At 49.8% G+C, this 19277-nt stretch overlaps 1 protein-coding gene, 1 non-coding gene and 1 pseudogene across 2 annotated transcripts; 2 read left to right on the top strand and 1 right to left on the bottom strand.

Annotated features, from left to right (window-relative positions):
* The first annotated feature begins 3778 nt into the window (after window positions 1-3778).
* On the top strand, window positions 3779-6960 carry LOC123123565 (uncharacterized). The gene is made up of 7 exons (XM_044544092.1): window positions 3779-4265; window positions 5015-5240; window positions 5355-5410; window positions 5497-5575; window positions 5683-5821; window positions 6169-6282; window positions 6427-6960. The coding sequence occupies exons 2-7, from the start codon at window positions 5068-5070 to the stop codon at window positions 6616-6618; spliced, it is 753 nt and encodes a 250-aa protein (XP_044400027.1). The 5' UTR covers window positions 3779-4265; window positions 5015-5067; the 3' UTR covers window positions 6619-6960.
* Window positions 6961-9716: 2756 nt separating this feature from the next.
* On the top strand, window positions 9717-9818 carry LOC123126900 (U6 spliceosomal RNA). Its single transcript, XR_006462107.1, has one exon. It is a non-coding gene; the product is annotated as a U6 spliceosomal RNA (small nuclear RNA).
* Window positions 9819-13766: 3948 nt separating this feature from the next.
* On the bottom strand, window positions 13767-16294 carry LOC123121127 (probable L-type lectin-domain containing receptor kinase S.5; annotated as a pseudogene).
* Between the last annotated feature and the right edge of the window lie 2983 nt (window positions 16295-19277).

Below are 19277 nucleotides of genomic sequence, written 5' to 3' on the forward strand. Positions count from 1 at the left end.
GCAGAGGTGCGGAGGAAGTGGATCCGTGATGAGGAGGCCGTGGGGTTAGGCGGCCTTCGGTGTCGATGGTTGGCGGCCTCGACGGAGCGGGGAAGACGGCGACGTTGGTGGGCCGCGCGGGCGCGGCACTCCTTTCCTAGGGGCGGTGCTCGAGGAAGGAAGACGGCGGACGGGGCGGAGGAGACATGACGGTGGAGGGGGGCTCGCGGTGGCGGCGGTGCTCTGCAGCAGGAGAAGCAGAGGGAGACACGGTGGAGGCGTTGTGGTTGGCGAGGGGATCGGGCGCGGGGAGATCCTCTCCCAGGCACGATGTGTGCTTGTGCGTGCGTGCGGCGCGAGGTGGAGGGGAACGAGGGGAGAGATGTGGATCGGGGGAAAGTGGGGGGGTCGTGCGGGAGGAGGCGAGCCACGAGCTAGGGTTAGGGCACGGGTGGGGGCGGCTGGGCCGAGGCCCAGTTGGGCCAAGGGGGGTTCTCTGCCCTGTGTGTGTTGTTTTATTTATTTATTTATTTTTCTTTTCTATTTTCTTTTAGTTTTCTTTTATTTTTGTTTTAGCGAAATACCAAAATGGCACCTAATTTAATGTTACCAAATATGCCACAGCCACACTAACTTGCTACCCAAACTAAATTAGTTTTGTAATTTTTTGAATTTAAAAGTATTTAGATAATAGTTTTCGCTACTGTTTATTCATCTAATAGTATTTAAATATTTTATAAAGGTGTCGTTTCTCCACCATTATTAGCTAGGGATTATTTGTCACAAATAGAACATTTTAGTTTTAATGTTTCAAAACTTTTGCCGTTTGACTTGATTTTGAATTTTGAGTTCGAACGGGATTGAATCATCGGGAGATTAACGACAGTAACCGAGATGACGTGACATCATTAACAGAGGTTCACTGTAGTTTAATTATTCAGGCGTCACAGGGGCCATTGCCCCCACCCCCGGCCGTCTCATCCACACACAAATAACAACTTTGCAAAAGAATTGAGAAAGAAAACAATCTTGGATGGGGATTTTTATTGTATTTGCCTCCCCCCACCCCTCGGATCTCCAGATTTTGTCTCCAGCCCCTGAAAAGTACGCATCACATGCAACTCTATCACGATGTTGGATCGGAGGTACAATTGACTTCATATTTGGTGATGCGACCACAGTGTTCCAGAAGTGCACCATCGTGGCACGTCTGCTGCTCAAAGGATAAGACAATACCACCATGAGTTAGGGAAGACTAATGGTCAACGGTTTTGGTGTCTTCTCGTTCCAATTTAGTAATTTCTTTTTGAAAATTCTCTAACTCACTAAAGCATGAATGGTCGGTTAAAAACATGAGTACTCAGGTACTCACTCCTAGCGAGATACATTTTCAGACTGGACTAATGTAGTGGACCATTTTTACTTTGACCACTCCATTTTCTTTCTTCCATCAGGCCTCGCCGAAATCTAGGCCGGCAACACAGTGAATGACAACTCTCAAGTCATTGGAAAAAGACTAAAGTGCCTCTTTCCCGATCGAGTCCTCTTGCCCAACCTTGTGCTAGTCCAGACGCCTTGCATTGCTCGTTCTTCAACGACATCGCCTTCTTTAACTGGCATGTGGCTTGTGCCTCCTCCCTCCTACAACCTTCCTCCACACCACCCTCTTTGTGGGTCGAACCCGCAACCCCTCTTCATCAATGGTTGACCACAATAATGGCGGTCCACTATCCTGGGTGTGTGGCACATACTACCTCCCTATCGACCAGTGAGGGGGATGTCAAGGGTGCCAACCTCTCCTTCAATCGATGGCGATGAGGTGTCGTGAACGTACGGGAGAGGAGAGCTCCATGAGCAACATGTTGTCTTCATAATATGTCTCTTCTGTCCAATATGCCGCCTTTCCCAACCCCATTCTCCCGACCTCACTCCAGCGGGCGATGGCCTCTGCCGGAGTGTGTACTCAGGACACCAGGGATCAAAGATACCACGTATTTACGAGTTCAACCAGGGGTTAAAACACTTTGTCAATCCACGATCAAAAGATCACAAAAGGACACATGGATTTTATATAGGTTCAAGCCGCCATGCTAGCGTAAAACCCTACTTCCTGTTGGTATTGATATGGAATGGAGGAGTACACGTGATTGAGGTGTTACAATACGGTGGTCGGGTTGAGACCAGTGGTGGTCGGGGGCAAATCTAGAGTGCCCGAGCACTCCTAAATCTATTCTTCTCCCCTTCTCTAGATGATGCTACTACTTGATGCTTGTCTTGGGATTGGTGGGTGTATGCTAGTGAGCTCAATGCGGGTTGTGCTATGTGTTTCTCGTTGTCCTCTAAGTGACCTCGGTCCTCCCCTTATATAGGCCTGGGGGTACCACAGTGGTCGTCTAATCTCATGTGAACGGGTATACATAGTTGTAGGCGTTGCGTGGAACTTTTCCTCGGCGTTGTAAAGTAGATGACCTGGCACTGCAAAGTGTCAAGTGCTCTAGTGCTTCTTCATGATGTGACGCATCGCACCGTCCTCCTTTGGTTCAAAGAACGAGCCAGGGTTGGGTCAAATCAATCTGACCGACGAGATCCAACCCTGACCGGCTCGAGACGATGGCCTTGGTCTTTGTCATGATGGCCTACTTTTGTAGGCCTGCGACAGGCTACGATACATAGCCTGGGTGGGCATTAAATGCCCGGTCGGTGGAGTGTTCTGCAAGGTCATCCGACCTTCGCATCAAGTACGGGGGATGCTCGAGGCTCTGCTGGCTTGGTATCGTCAGGGATGACTTCTCCCTCCTCTCGGATGATATTTTGCGCCCAGCGGTTAAATCCTCGGCAGGTGATCGAATCCAAGAACTTTTATTAGCGATATTGTTCTCAATTATCAGGTAAGGAAGATGGGAGCCAGATATCTCCAAAGAGCATAGTACCCCGGTTTCCATTACCCCGACAGCCTCACTAGTTTCTACGCCGTTGTACCGAGCACACCAGTCTCTTCAAATGCAGCACATGGCACCCCCGCAGAACAAACGACATATTTGGTTTGAGCCTCTTTGATTCAAAAGATTTCTAAAGGAATTTTGCAGGATTCTAATCCTTAAGATCTTTTTCTCTACGTGAGCTGTTTGATTCATAGGAGTATTATAGAACCTATAGGCATTTTCTTCTTATGATAGTTTTCACAAATTTCGTCCACTTCAACCTCATGTGAAGAATTCTATGTTTTTCCCACGCACAATCAAACACTCATTTTAATTTTGTAATATGGCATGTAACTCCATACCCTATGTTTTTTCTATTCATGCGTTTACAAATTCCGTGAATTCAAAAGGATACCAGAAGTTTTCTCGCAAAAAAAAGGATACTAGAGTTGGTAAAAAGCCATTTGTATAGCTGGAAAAAAAAGGACAACCACTCAAACCAAGACCAAAGTTTTGGTTATGACTAAAAAATTGGTAAGGTGCACATTGGCTACAAATCGAACATACCCGAAATGTTGGTCATCCAGTTTTCCAAATTGAGATGTTTTTTGAGCTAGCTGGATTGAGTTTGGGTGTGTTCGGTTGATGACTAGACCAGCCCTACCTAATGTCGGCCAGAGTTGGCTTGCCAATTTGTTGCGAGCGAATCACTCGCCCTGATTTGATCAATTTTTTTAGAAAAATATCTGCGAGTTGAAAGGATGGCCAAAATTTGGTAGGGCAGCCAAACTTTTGGCCGGTGTGGGCACAGCACATCCAAGACCAAGTTACCGGGCCTGCGTCTCTTGTATGACTGACTGCGGGTCCCACCAAGCGCCGGGTCCCGACGAAGCTGCGCCGTACTCACTCCCCTCCCTCCCGTCGGCCTCCAAGGTCCACCGCGCACGCCGACCCCGCCGCCCGCGTCCGGACACCGCCAGCGCTCCCGTGTGTCGGCCGCTTTCTCCCGCGCGCTCTGCTCCACCCAAACCTCCGCCACCTCGGCGCTTCCACCAAACCGGTGACGGGGACGCGTCTCTCCCTCCCTCTCACACACATCCCGCTTCTTGAACCTTCAGCTTGGCCGACCTGGGCAGGGTAGAGCAGAGCAGAGCACAGCTTCCGCCGGCCCCGTTTCTCACCAGATCCGGGTGAATAACCGCTGCTCTCCTTGGATCTGCGAGGAGGGGGAGAGGGGTGGACACGGCCGAGGCGGCGGTTCGCGCGCTGAGCGGGCGCGTGAGCTGCAGGAGGCAGCGTCGGCCGTCGGCTCCCCTGGGAGGAGCTCGACCCCAGCGGCGGTGCAAGGCCACCGCCCACACGGAGGTAAATACGCCACCTCGCTGCCCCTGTTGCCATTCGCCAACAAGTAGTTTTATGCCCATGCCTGCAAACTCGGTTAGCTTCCATGGTTGGTCTGCAGGATGTATACAGATTTTATTTCGTTTCTCTTACCGATGTCATTAGAGGGGAAGGAATTGTGTCGTCTTTTTCATCTGCTTACATATCTGGACTGGATGATAACTGCTAATTAGACAACCTGGTAATATCACCTACATAATCTGCTTGCTAGTTGCAAAAGCATGGTGACTGGCTGACTGCTAAGGAACAATCAGGTAATAACACCTAGACAACCTGGTAGTTATCTTCTACAGTCTGATAGCAACAATATGGTAAATCCTGACAGACGGCCTCGTAATGCCACTCAGCTAATCTGGTAGTTACATGAGCAACATATGGTGGTCATTGTTTGCTAAAAAAACTTGTAAGTGGGCACAAGACCTTTTAGTATTGGCACCTGATAGCGCTTTGATAATAATCTGATGGCTGACATAGTAGAACAGGATAACCATAATTCCATATTTTTCATGCCGAAAGAGGTCATGTTGAAGGTCGAATGGATCACGAATAACCTTTTATCTAAAATGATAGTTTCAGATCAGCTCTATCATTTTAATTATTTGTGGCACACCAAAAAATATTCCACACATTGTAGTACTCATGTGTTATTGTTGTGAAAAGTCCAGAAAATTGCATCTCTAAACAATATCTCAGCGCAACTATTTTCCGCACAGGAAAATTATCTGTTCTGCTTAGTTGAACAAGTACGCGCCGGCCGGACAAGTAAATGGGAGTTCAAGCAGATCGAAGACCTCCTGGGGGTCTGGATGGCCTCTATGGGGTACAACTTGCGGGCCGGTCACCGTACAGTGATGATGAAGCTATCAAAACAAGCATTATGGATTCGTCAGCTATGGAGCAGCAGGGGGGTGTCGGCATGACTCGAAGTTTGAAGATCAAGTAAGCTTTCGGGTTTTCGGTCCCATCATTATGGACACCATCCAGACAATTGTTAGAATGGTGTCTAGTATGAAATAGTTGCGCATCACCTAATGCTTTGTCTTGTAATTGCAGGCAACTCTGGCGACAGAGACCCCCATGCCTGAAGCCTATTCACTGTAGTCTCTCATGTATGGTCAAGTAATCACACAATTCAGACAATCAACATAGTATCTCGTTTGGTAACTTAATTCCTAAAAATAAAATTTTGTTTCAGGTGATAAAAATGTAGCTGAAACTGTTGCTAATGTCGTCACATCACTTCCTTTCATCTTTCTTGGACTGCAGACACCAAGGCAAGTGCATCTACGAACAACTAGATTGCTTCTTCAAAGGTTGCCTCCTTATTGCATTTTCGATGCATAGCCATTTTTCAACTAACGGTCATGTGCCAGTTCTGCAGAAAGACCTTGAATACTACACTTTATGCTAACTCACTAATTGGAGTTGGAGTTGCATCTAGCTTGTATCATACTTCACGAGGAGAAATCAGAAAATACATGCGGTGGGCAGACTACACAATGATCGCCACTACAACACTGGTAAGTAAGATATGTTTATAGGGTAATGGGTACATCGTAATATATGTTACCTTCATAGATGCATATTAAGCAAGAAGAGCCGCTATTCAATGTAACCAAACTTGATGTGTTCATTCTGCTTAATAAGCTATCAGGCTATCAGCAGCATCCCAGTGTCTTGTAAAATTGTAATCAAATGAACTACTACTTGAATATTACGAGATCTGCATGTGATAACCTTCTTTATGTTTGTATGTTTGCTACATCAGCACTTGTGGCAGCCTGATTTATAGCTTGTACCTTGCTTTTTTTTAGCATTATATTATGACTGCAACTTCTGTCTGAAGTATTCGATCTTCTTCACACAGTGCCTAACAAGAGCGCTTCGGGATGAACATCCAAGATTACTAATGGCAGCATCAACGTTGCTCCTACCATTCCAGCCCTTGATGGTCACAGCCCTCCACACTGGGATGATGGAGGCAAGTATTTTTTCCAAGCTCTCCAGCCATGTTACTTTCAGAATAATAGACCATCCTAGGGAGGATTTATTTCTTTGGTTCTTAACATATTCATCTATGAGTCTTTCCCTCGAAATGACACACAAGAGTTCTCTTCTGCCCCAGGTTTCATTTGCGAAACGAGCATCCACAGAGCCAGAGCTCAAGACGGCACATAACCTGCACAGGATGTCGTCTCTGCTGGGTGGTGCGCTGTTCATCGCCGATGATGTTTTCCCGCAGACCCCTTACATCCACGCTGCATGGCATCTAGCTGCAGCGTTAGGCGTCTGCACATGCAACAAGCTTCTTGAATGACGGGATACTAAGGCAGCCATGTTCATGCCTCCCAGCTGTTCTGTTATCAACAAACTGTTGATAGTGATTCATCGACCTGTCAGACATTGATCACTGCACATTGCATAGGTGGTCGGTTTACATTGAGCCGAAAAGCATTGGAGGGTTAGTACACAGGGTATATTGCTCTCTCAGAATGAGACGATCTAGGAACCGGTTTGTGCCTGTATTTGTTGTATATGATATATTGTATATTGTAATTCTTTTCCCACAAATACTGTGATTAGATTTAAAGGTATTCTGTACTTATGTTTTTTGTTGTTGTGTATTTTAGTAGAATGGAGAGAATTTGGTTATTGACAATTTCCTTTCTGCTCATTACCTTAAGTTGATATTTCTCTTCTGTTGCTAACAAGAAAAGAACATATTAGACTAGTAAAAAAACATCTCGTTGAAGACCACCCTGTCTGTCAGTTAGCAACTATACTGCTTCCAAGACCAAATTAAGGTTTGCTTCATTCTGTGTTCTTTTCTTGACAATCTGTAATTTCCCTGGCATAAAAATGAAGCAAATGTGATAATATTCGCAGACAATGCACCCGATGTCCATAACCTGCTTTAGAACCAGTCATGAAGGCTTTCCTTAACAAGGAGAACGGCTAAAGAAACATACCAAAAAGAAAGCTAGTTTCTCAAGAAAATAAACTGTAACTAATGGTAATGCAACTAGGAATGTTATGACGAGTTCGACCATGCAACTAGGAACGTACGTGATGTTTTCATTCGTGTTGTCCCAGCGCAACGAACATGGCATGCTGGAACTTTCGTCTTTCTTCCTCGCCGTCCCAAGACGGCGGCGGCGCGGCCAAGGTAAGAGGCGAGAGCAGGCTGGGGCGATAACCCCCGATAATGTTCCACTTGCAGTTCCATGGCGTTGGCGGCAGCCGGAGTCGAAGGGCACATCGAGGACAATCAGCCTCTGGAGACCGCTCCGGCGAGCGCCCTCTCGTGCCGTGCCTGAACAAGGCGTCCCCGTGCTTGAACCAGGTACAGACTCCCATCAACAAGCACCGGCGGCAAGGTGCGCATCAGGTTGGATTGGGAGTAGAAAGATCGACGACGCCACCGGCCGCCATCGCCGCCGCCTAAGGTGCACACGCTCTGGTCGATCTTGTTCCCGAGGGGGGAATTGGATGGCGGGAAGGAGAACCGGAACAACTTGTGCTCCTTGGTGGAAGGGCTGAACCCCAAGGCGTAGTGATGGTACACAGTGCCTTCCGGGAGCCTCCTCCCCACGGGCGTGGGAACCGTTGCCGTCTCGCCGGTGACGGGGCTGCAGATGAACGCCGGCGCCTCGGCGCTGTCGAACGCGAAGCAGAGGAGGCCGTTGCAGACGTTGGAGAGGCTGTAGCCGCCGGGGATTGTGATGCAGTGCGGCATGGGCTTGGGCGTCGACGAGGAGACGATGGAGAAGCTGGCCTCTTCGGGCCTGCCGTGCTCCCGGGTCTCCGTGACGAGCAGGGCCTCTGTCGCGGCGGAGACGTGGTTGCCATTTGTCTCGGCCTCGGCGTGGAGGCTGCTGAAAGTGGGCTCGGCGACGACGCCGCGCCATAGCCTGCAGACGCAGCGGCACCGGGCCACGTCCGTGGTCGGCAGCTTGAGCAGGATCTCCCGGACCATCTCTGCTGATTCCGGCGGCGGAGCAGGTCCCCTCATCGTCGCAAGATCGAAACCCAGATCGACCGGCTGCTACCTGCTAATGGTTTACGTAACCAAGATCGATCGAAACCAAGATTTCCTCACGGTGTGATTTACGGAGCGACTTGGGCTCTACGTCGGCGCGAGTGAATTGCAAAAAACATCGACATTGAAGGCTAGGGTTGCAGAAACCACGGTTCTACAATTTTGTGCCAAAAATCACTAATTCTGAGGCTAATTTTTTGCAAAAAACACTAGTCATCGGTTTAGGACATTTTGAGCACTATTATGATAGGTGGGTCCCACGGGATAGAGTGACGTGGCAAAGGAAAAGGCAAATTACACCCTGATACATTTATGATTTGCAAAAAGACCCCTGAAAAGAAAGCAATCGGGTCCTCCGTGACGTTCGCCTCGCACCGGTCCGGTGGTGGACGCCGGCGGCCACTCCCTCTCCGGGCAGCTACAGTTGAGAGCCGGGGGGAAGGTGGCGTAAGGCCGCCCCTGTCGAAAGAGCAAGAAGGGGCGGATCCTACCGGATCTAGTGCCTGGCGGGGACGAGGCGGCTGTCGGGTTCGCTGGCGGCCAGCCCCCAACATTGAAGGTCAACGGGCAGCGGCGGCTCGATTCCCGGCAGAATCCCGCCGGTTCCGGTGCAGCACCGACGTCGTGGGTATTCGCGACCGTGCAGAGCAGCACCCGGCGTGTGGGGAGGAGGTTGAGGCCGGCCCTTAATTCGAACTACAGGCCTTGGGGAACTCGCGAGCGAGGTGGCCGGCCGCGGTTTCTCGCGGCTGGGGGCGGAGCTCCGGAGGCGACCCGAGGAGTTGGCCGTGAGCGACACAGGCGGGGGCGAGCAGCTCGTGGAGAGAGAGAGAGAGGAGAAGGGATGTAGGGGAGGCGGGGTGGGGCGTCCGCCGGACGGCGGGCTCGCCGGCGGACTTGGGCATCCATGGCTAGGCGGTGGAGTGAGCTCGCCGGCTGGGCAGCGGGAGGTTGAGGCATGACCTTGTCCTCTTTTTTTCACAGCACCAACATTATCCTCTTAGTTCCTTTTTACAGTTTGGTCCATGCAATTTTGTCTATTTGTGATCTGTTATATCGTGTCAACGCCACCTTGTTAAGTGGGACCCATCTGTCATAATCGGACTTAAAACGAGCAAACCGGACGACTAGTGTTTTTTGCAAAAAAATAGCCTCGGAATTAGTGATTTTTGGCACAAAACTGTAGAAGTGTGGTTTCTGCAACCCTAGCCTTCAATGTCGATGTTTTCTGCAATTCACTCACGTCGGCGCTGTACCACGAGGAGAAATCAGGCCGGAGAGCGACCGGAAGAAAATAGCTGGGCTGTCTACTAAACTGGGCCGCGTAAGTGGATGCAGCCCGCACGAGGCTGGTGCTGGGGCACGGGGCGGGGAGCAACAGATCGGCTGATATTTAGTACCACATCGGCTAGCGAGAAGATTAGCATGGCCCCTGCGCAAGGATGACACGCACAAATCGAGAAATGGTCCAAATTTGTTTGAGATTTCGCGCGCAGGTCCTTTTTCTTCTCAATCGTGCCCCTGGAGACTTACTTGCGCACCCTTGTTTCTTTGCGGACGCTTGCAACTAGGTCCCTACTCTATTTATTTATAACCCTATGGTCGTTTTTCACGTACCAAAGCACCAAGTCATGTTGCAGCTTGACTTACGAACTGGCCCTCAAACTTCTCTTTAAATGCAATACAGTCTTCCTCTTGCAACTCCTTTGAATCATTATGTTCCCGTAAATTAGAACTAAAACTAAAGAAAAAAGCATGGATGTGACAATATTCTCTGGTGTAGTTTGTATGTAGGCCTAGAAAGCGTAGACCGTAGTTTATTTCAAAACTAACTTGCACCTCCATTATGCAACTCGTCGCAGGTGTTCTAAAACCGTTTCTAAACACCCTGAGTTTTTTTAAATACCCTAGCAACCTTTAATATGAAATTCACAAAAAAAAAACTTTTATAACATATATAACAAAGCATATGTATGGATCACTTTTATGCTGCTAACTTTGATTTTCTGATCATTGATGTTAGTTATTTTTTTAAAAAGTTATCATTCATGTTAGTTGATTGGATTAAGACCATATACAAAAAATGGGCATCAAACTAAAAAACAGTAATGATCAAGCCTAGTTTTCCCATGTTATTACGTGTGAGACGCATACACGACCCTTGCAATCTCCACTTATTCCTTCAAAATCATGATGCTCGCAAAAGAACACCTTTTACCAAAAAGTGTTTCCCCCGCTTTGTATTCCAAAGCAACCAACACCGATACAAGAATCGCTGGGTGAACAGCACATCAAACCCAAAAGAAAAAGAAGAAGAAATAAATGCCAACAACGGCAGCTCGACAAAGCGCGGATGACCCGCCACCGCTACGCCCACCAGAAACAAACCACCACAACCCGAGGCTCCGAACCACCGCGTACAAAGCAGCACCTCCAAGAAGGAAAGCGACGCCGACGACGCTGCTGCTCGGACATGTCCTAGGGTTTCCCCGGCACGCGGAATGAGGTGGGGGATGGATATCACCGACACCCTCCAGGAAGGAATGGTGGCACCCACAAGTCTCACCGCATCGTAGCCGAAGACCGGCAAGGATTACTCCCGCACTCCAACCCCACCGCCCAACGGATCGGAGCCGACCAGCCAGACCGCCGTCCACCACCATGCGCCATCGCGGTTGCGCCGCCACCCACGCCGCCTCACTGCGAACACCAACACGAGGCCAAGAGGACCGGGGAGAAGCGCCCCACGGAGGGAGAAGCAGCACCAAAGCCGAACGGGAGGGAACCACCTCCACCGCCGTCGTGCGGGAGGCCAGAGCCTCTGGCATCGTCGCGGTAGCCGTCCGGACGCGGCAGCAGGGCATGCCAGGCCACCCCTGGCCCGGCCAGGCCCGAAACGGGCCCGCTAAGCCCCGCCGCCACGCTGCAGCAAGCCGGCGATGGCGCCACCAGCACCCTGCCGCTCATCGCCTCTCCCCCGTCTCCTGGAAGCCACGAAGCAGACCCACCCCGCCGCCGGCCTGCCCAGGCCCAGATGGGGCCCGAAGGGCCCAGATCTGGGCCGAGCGGGCGCCGCCAGACCGTGCCGCCGCGTCGCCCCTCCGCCAACGGCGACGCCGCCGCCCAGAAGTCCGCCCCCGCTCGCGCCAGGAGCCCCCGCCGCCTAGAAACACCGCCCGGGGTCGCCCCGTCCCGTGCCGGTGGACACCCGAGAGGGGAAGGGCCTGGGGGCCGCCGCCACTAGCGTCCCCCGGGCCAGGCCCGCAGCGGGCGCCGACGACGGCGGCAGGGAGGGAGGGGGAGGGAGAGGTGCACGGGGGAGGAGGATGGTCGCGACCGGCCGCCCGCGGGGGCGACGTGGTCGCGGGAGGGGAGAGGGGGGGGGAGTTCCAAAAAATTCACAACCTGGAAATATCACCATACATATATCTGATACAGCGTGTATGTACTATATGTATCGATCGGGAAACAAAAAATATAAATCTCGTGAGATAGTATAGTGGGAGGAATTCGCGTTTCCAATTTAAGTTTGCACTTCTGACATTTCCATCGTATACCTAACAAACATCATTGTCTTAGATGGAACTAAAAACCATTCTCATTGTTCGTCCGACGATTCATCGAGCCATAAATTCACCACATAATTGTGCTAAGAGCACTTACTAGGATGCTCCAACTTGGCTAGGTTATAATGTATTTATCTTAAACGTTCGTTGCTGAACTTAGCTAGGTAAGAGAGTAAGCAGGTCGGCCGTTTGTTCCACAGACGCCGTTTGTTACAGGCGTAGTCAAGGTCAGACAACATCCGTACGGGGCTCTGGCGTCTTTGTCAATCAGATGAAATGTGTGACTCTTCCAAAAAAAGTGGGACATGGTGTCGTCCAGAGGTCTGGTTGCTCCTCCGATCTAGGTTGGAGTCTTCGAGGCATTTCCATAGCCCGGTGTCGCGCGAGAGAAGAAGGTGTCGATCAACATGAGAAGGAGACATGGGACAAACTGCTGCTTGAGCTGATCTAACGCCATCTCGTGTTGATTTTCGTAGGCCTCATAGTTTTCCCAAACTAAATAGGAGTTTTTTTTCTTCCGAAAAGATGCTAAATAGGAGGATGAAACAATGTTGTAACTACAAGAAACATTGAGAAAACTATGAGGCCGGGGAACAATTTGCCCCCGCCATTTGTCGGCATAGTAGAGCCTCTTGCTGGGGAACAATTTGCAGGAGTCTTTGCCCCCACCATGTGTGATTGGCTGGCCGGACAGAGTAGCTGCGTTACCTGCGTACGTATGTGGAACAACCGGCCGGCCTGCATAGCAAAATCATTAGCGTTCAGTCAATTATCCGGTATTCCTGGTCTTCATAGCACGACTACTTTGATTGAATTTACATGTCCATACTCTATTCAGCAAGTATCTTATCGAGATCTGTACTCACCTTTAAGCATATTGTATTGCACATGAAGAACCGGCTGACAAAGGCGTGGTTTAAGTTGGCCATCCGTTAGTCCTTGGATCGAACCTCACATGCATAATGTATGTCTCTATCCAACAGGTCAAGAGTCAATAGTCAAAACTACAAGTTCCTTTAAGATAATCATACTTCACGCGATCGTTCTGCTGGCAACAAATGTCAGGCTGCGGCAAGCACCGACGAGCAAAAGTGTTACAGCAACAGGACAGAAACCATACGTACTTCTACACCTACCAAACACGGCCCTCTAATTAAACTTCACTAAAACAGATCAAGAGAACAACCCTCCAAAATATATTACTGTTGCCCCGTTGAGCTAGCTCTAAGAAATCAGCTCATGAGGCCATATGGGTGTGAAGCATGTTTCTGAAGATTATAAAGCTCCACAAATTTCGTCTTGCGTTACTACGAGAATGGATTGGATACAAACATAAATTAAGTGCTTGATAATGTTTTTTAATACAATACAGATACAGACGCTCATACACTCACCCCCTACTCACGCACGCACACTGGGAACATTTTCGTAGTTGACGGGACATCTCCTCCCACCAAATGTATATCACCTGAAGTCCTGAAATAAATCCAGAAAAATGCGAGCACCAGTGTCCAATATAGGACTTGAACCCTGGGAATACCATTGTCCTCCTAATAATCATCTAATCATAGATTGGTTCGCAACATTTGATAATGTTTGTCATATTTTGTTGGATACCAAACTTTCACTTTCCAAGCAGTGTACAACAAAAGCAACTATACACGTTGTGGATATGATTTTCTATATTCCAATCGATGATGCTGGCCATTTGATCTGATATATATATTCTTTCATACATATGACTCATGACATAAACTTATACATAACAAATACTCAAGCTTCTTAAATTAAGCAAAATCACATCAACACTAAATGCAACAAGTGAATTTTCATTTTTACTGTATGCTCCTTAGCATTTCTTCATGGACCAGAGGCACCGCTTGTCGCGATGTAGACAGAGTGTTGGAGTTGAAATGACGCATGTCCTTTGGTGGCGCTTGTCATACTCTTGTCGAGGTCACTCACCATTGATGTACCCGCGCTATCATCATCCGAGGCCGTGGAATGTCCCTCTTCTCGTGGTGGACACACAAATCTAGGCTTTTGAGGAGGCACCTGCGGTGGCGGTGCCGACTTGGCGATGACGCGCACCACATCGGGCATGGTTGGTCTGTCCGACGGATTTGGGTTGCTGCAGGCCAGGCCCAGGAGGAGCAGGCGTTCCACATCACCAATAGTATCTAGATGATCCTCGTCGTCTGGAGTAGAACCATTGGTCAACATGGCATCCACACACTCCGGTAACCTCCCCTCACGGTGAAGACGCCACACCCTGTCGGTGATATGCATGTCGTCATCATCCACCACCTCGTGATCAGCCAATGCCCGCAATCCTGTGACAACCTCGAGGATGAGCACCCCAAGCGCGTAGATGTCGGTCTGCCGTGTCGCCTTGCGACAAACCGGGTACTCTGGCGCGATGTAGCCCCAGGTACCACCCACACCGGTGACAGAGTTCCTATCGACAGCGACAGTGCATGCCAAGCCAAAGTCGCCGAGGCGGGCCTGGAAGCTCGAGTCCAACATGATGTTGCTCGCCTTGATGTCGCGATGGAGCACCATGGGCTCGTACTCGTGGTGGACGTAGTGCAAGCCAGTGGCTATGCCCCTGATGATCTCGTAGCGGGTTGCCCATTGCCGGATGGCGCCATCGGTATTTCGCTGTCTGGTGCCGCTGCCAGCTTTGTGGAAGAGATGTTGGTCTACTACCGTTTGTCATGAACTCGAACACAAGCAGCGGTACTCCTTTGTTGTATGACCACCCTGAAATTAGTTTACGTGTGCAGAGTTATGAATATTAGTGGTTATGTATTTGTACAAATGTATTGCTAGAATTTAGAATGGATCTGAAGGATGGACCCCCGTTGATAATTAAGCCAGCAGCATTTGACGCGTCTAACCACAGTTAATTACCCTCAACCCCATAAAGGACCCCACAGCCAATATAGGACCATATATGTCCTTCAGTGCAATAATACATGACTTCTTCATATAGGACCCTACCATAGGAAATTATCTGAAAAAATTTAGGTGATGTACAACATGCATGTATCCACCAGTACAAATATTTAAATACAAATCAAAACAGAGCATAATAAACGAGCTAAATTCACAGCCCAACTTAGATTAAATGTACTACTTGGATGATGCTCACCGATGAGGGGGACGATGTTCTTGTGACGCAACCGGTTGATGATGCTGACCTCGGCGAGGAAGTCGTCGTAGCGGTGGTTCTGCACATCGCGCGTAAACCTCTTGATGGCCACGTCCATCGGTCGCTCCATCTTGGAAGCGGCGGCGGGGAGCGTGCACCTGTACACAGTACCAAAACCGCCTCGGCCGAGCTTCATGTCCTCATGGAATTTGCGGGTGGCCTTGTTGATGTCAGCGAAGTCGACCTTCAATGGGACCCCTGGGAGGCGCTCCATAGACTTGGCCAGCTGGTCCAGGTCCTTGTGCCACTGCCGGTACCTCGAGTTCAAGTAGCACGCAACGGCGGCGGCCATCGCGGCGGCGGCAGCTACGGACCCGAGGACGGATGACATGATGGTTACCTTCCTTGTGAGGAAGCTGCCTTTGTCCGGGTAGACAAAGAAGTCCTCGACCGTTGCGCTCCATTTGATCTGCCCGGCGCGAAGCAGCTGCTCGGTCGTGGAGAGGAGGCCAAAATAGAAGGATGTGGGATCGAGGCTGCTGATGTTTTGCATCTCAACTATGGTTTTGTCAGGCTTGGGCTTGCCTTCAAAGTCCACGTAGACCGACAGGCTACGCCCCACACGATCGTAGTCGATCCACACTGAATAGTTAGAGATGGAAGCTCCCACCTGATCGATATTCATATCGACAACCATGACACTATTACCGTACCTAGTCCTAACGTCTGTGAGGTTACCCAGCGCACCAATCCTGGCGGAGGCGGAGACAGAGCTGCCGGAGACGGGAGCACTTCCAGATGTAGGTTTCAAAAGGTCGAGCGAGCCAACATCACTAGCCACCAGTGCCACCGACAAGGGAGATATATTCGGAGAGTAAGGGAGGATAAGGAAGGCGAGGCCACTACGGCTCTGGTCCGGCGGCGGCTGATAGAGGATGGTGAGGCTGAACGACCCCAGCTGGTCCTGGCGAACTCGCGAGGGAGGTATCCTGAATTCGAAGGTGGACAGCAGTACGGTGTTGTTCACATCGGAGTCAGACAGGTTACCGAGGAAGCTGGTATCAACCGTGTAGTCGGAGAGGTTACGGCTGAAGGTGAAGACTCGGCCGGATGATTTGTTGATCAGATAAAATGCCAAATAGGCGTCCTCCATGGTGTAGTTGCTCATCCGATACTGGTCGGAATCGGGGCTTTTGCACTGCTGCGCCTTCGCCTGTGACAAGCAGGACGACATGGTTAATAGGAGGAGAAGACATGGGACAAGCTGCTTGGGCTGATCTAACGCCATTGCATGCTTCACCCAGTTTTGCGAGCTATCCCTCTGCCTCACCTTAGTCAGTAATAGCTTGCTTTATATACTAGTAATCCAGTGAGTGAGCTTACGTATGCAAATTCCACAATCAATCAATATCGATGCGCCCTATACATTCAAACGGATTGTATATAGATATATTTTAGAGTGCAGATGAACTAATTTTACTCCGTATGTAGTTTGTATTGAAATCTCTAAAAGGTCTTATATTTAGTACTTGTCTGACCATTTATCAGTTCCAGCTGAATCTTATGTCCAAACTTCACATCACATGCGTCATGCATGTCTCTGTCCGATAGGTGAATCCAGTCAGCACCATGCTCGAGACAAGAGTCAAGAGAGTCCCCTTTAGATAATCGAGAGTCCCCTTTAGATAATCGTACGGTAGTTCACCTGGCAACAAATGTCAGATTGTACCCCGCCAAACCGTCTAACACTTAACGCAACGCACAACATCGTCCTAACAACACTAAAACGGATGAAGAACTAGCTCTTCATTTTCTCTAAAAGAACTAGCTCTTCAAAATGCCAACACGTTTTCACACGTCCTCACGAAGACTCGAGTGAACTGTAACTCTCTTCACTGCCATATGTGCGCTAGCTAGGAGAGCCGAGATCATTTTCTCCCTGGTAGATTTTATCCAAGTTCTCCTCCCCTCCGTCATCTTCGCCGGCCTCTCACCTTATATGCTTGCCAGCTTCAACAGTCACTTTCTTATATGCACCTTTCTATAATGTTGTTTCTGAACATTCAAAAGATACGCAAGTTTTAGTCTCGCAGGGTTAATTAAGGCAAAAAGACAGGGAGTCTAGAGACGCGTAATCATCAGAGCTCTAAATGTCCAATGGAACGCACCAAACATGTCATAGGAGGCATGACTAAACACACTAACCCGAACATTCACTTTAGTTTTGTTCAAAAGTGCATAAATTAAACATTTTGATTTGCTAGTTAATTTGGTTTTCTTGAGCACTGAAAAGGATTTCGTACTGCGGTTATTAGTTCTGATTTACTGTTGATTTAGCTGTTTCGAGCATGTCCAAACCATATACTCCATTCGTCCCGTATTATAAAAGCGTTTTTGACACCACTCTTATAATATGGGACCAAAGGAGTACTAATTACCACAGAATCATTGGTCATTTCCTTCTTCCTTTGGGAATGTGTATGGAGGTGTTGAGAAATTTAAATTATGTTGACTTTTCTTCTTGGCACGCACCATAGAGGAAAGAAGTTTTTACCAATGCGCTGGTAATTGAGGGAATCGTTTCCTTTCCCCGTCTCGTCCCTTCCGTGGCGACCTGGGGGCCTCAAACTTAGCGCCGCCAGGGACTTCTCCACAACTGCTTCGCCGGGGCAGTGGCGACGGGCCACGTTCCTCGAAGGGAGGGGCACCGTCTGATGCGACGGGCGCGGCGGAGCATGGACGCCGGGGGCAGTGGCCCCAAACCTCTTCACGATGATGGCAACTCATGCGGCTGCTTGGGGGACACGGTGGTTTGGCCTGGAGGCATTGCTCCATGTTGCTTTAGCTGTCCTATATGGAGGTGTCCATGGCGCAAGTGTGCGGTGGATCTCGGTGACATGCTGTGTTTTTCGATCTGCTCGGCGGTGCTCGGCTGGGTAGTGCGAGTGGCGGGGAGGCTGCAGCTGCAACGGTGGGTGGCAGGCACAGATCTGGTCGGGAGTGACTAGGGCTAGCTCGCTGGTGTGGTTCGTTGCTAGCTCTTGTCCTCTGCATGGCGTGGTTGGCTGCGGCACTGCCGCTTGCGCCCATGTCTACAACTGTACATGTCTGGTTTGAGGTGGCGGCGGTTGCTGGGAAAGACGTCTTTGGACCTGGTGGTTGATGTGTAGGGGAGGGTGTGAGAGGAGTTGGGGAAACCCTGTCTCGGGATTATTTAACCAAAAACTACCACATTTTACGAAAACGTGACAGAAAACTACCACTTTACGATTTTGTGCAGAAAACTATCACTTTTGTCCTAATCCATGACAAAAAACTACCAAGTCTCGAAACCGGTCGCTTCGCCCGCGCTAAGCACCAAACTGACCAGCCGGTCCCACGTTTCAGGTGCCACGGTGGCCAACCGACGCCCGCCGCGCGTTAACAGTGCGTCTGCGGTCGGAAACGGCGGCTGTCAGTTTGCGTTCAATGCACCAAAACGTGGACCGGCCATTTGATGTTGATCCTCTGACGACGCCGTTTTTGACCGCGGATGCGCCGTTAACGCGCGGCGGGCGTCGGTTGGCCACCGTGGCACCTGAAACGTGGGACCGGCTGGTTAGTTTGGTGCTTAGCGCAAGCGAAGCGACCGGTTTCAAGACTTAATAGTTTTTTGCCACGGATTAGGACAAAAGTGGTAGTTTTTCGCAAAAAATTGTAAAGTGGTACTCCCTCCGTTCGGAATTACTTGTCTCGAAAATGGACGTATCTAGAACTAAAATACGTCTAGATACATCCATTTCCGCGACAAGTAATTCCGAACGGAGGAAGTAGTTTTCTGTCACGTTTCCATGAAATGTAGTAGTTTTTGGTTAAATACTCCTGTCTCGGCTTCGTGCCATGAGCAGGGGCGACGACACCTCTGGGCGTTGTAATCCTTGTCGGAGGAGCTGCATCATTGCTCCTCTCCTCCGCTCATGGTCTTTGCTTTGGGGTAAGCCCGTGCTCCCCTTTTGGGACAGAAAATGGCTGCGATTTCTTCGCCGTTGACCTTCATGGAGACATTGTCCTGGAGCGAACTCGATCATCAGAGCCAGGGTAGCTTGTTTAGTGTTGCTTCGGAGTGAGGCCTATGGATAGCAGCTTGAGGCAAAAGGGCATGGATCTGCAACGGCGATAGTGATTTTTCTGGCTGGGCCGCAGTCTCCGTGTGAGACGCCGGTGGCCATGATCCCATA

The sequence above is a fragment of the Triticum aestivum genome, chromosome 5D (genome assembly GCF_018294505.1).
Source record: "Triticum aestivum cultivar Chinese Spring chromosome 5D, IWGSC CS RefSeq v2.1, whole genome shotgun sequence".
NCBI lineage: Eukaryota > Viridiplantae > Streptophyta > Magnoliopsida > Poales > Poaceae > Triticum > Triticum aestivum.

Excerpts from the sequence above, each read along its gene's own strand:
- LOC123123565 (XM_044544092.1), top strand. The coding sequence starts at position 5,068 with ATGGGAGTTCAAGCAGATCGAAGACCTCCTGGGGGTCTGGATGGCCTC. Across the intron at positions 5,241-5,354 it reads ACTCGAAGTTTGAAGATCAA|GCAACTCTGGCGACAGAGAC; the intron begins GTAAGCTTTCGG and ends TTGTAATTGCAG. Across the intron at positions 5,576-5,682 it reads CTTGGACTGCAGACACCAAG|AAAGACCTTGAATACTACAC; the intron begins GCAAGTGCATCT and ends CCAGTTCTGCAG.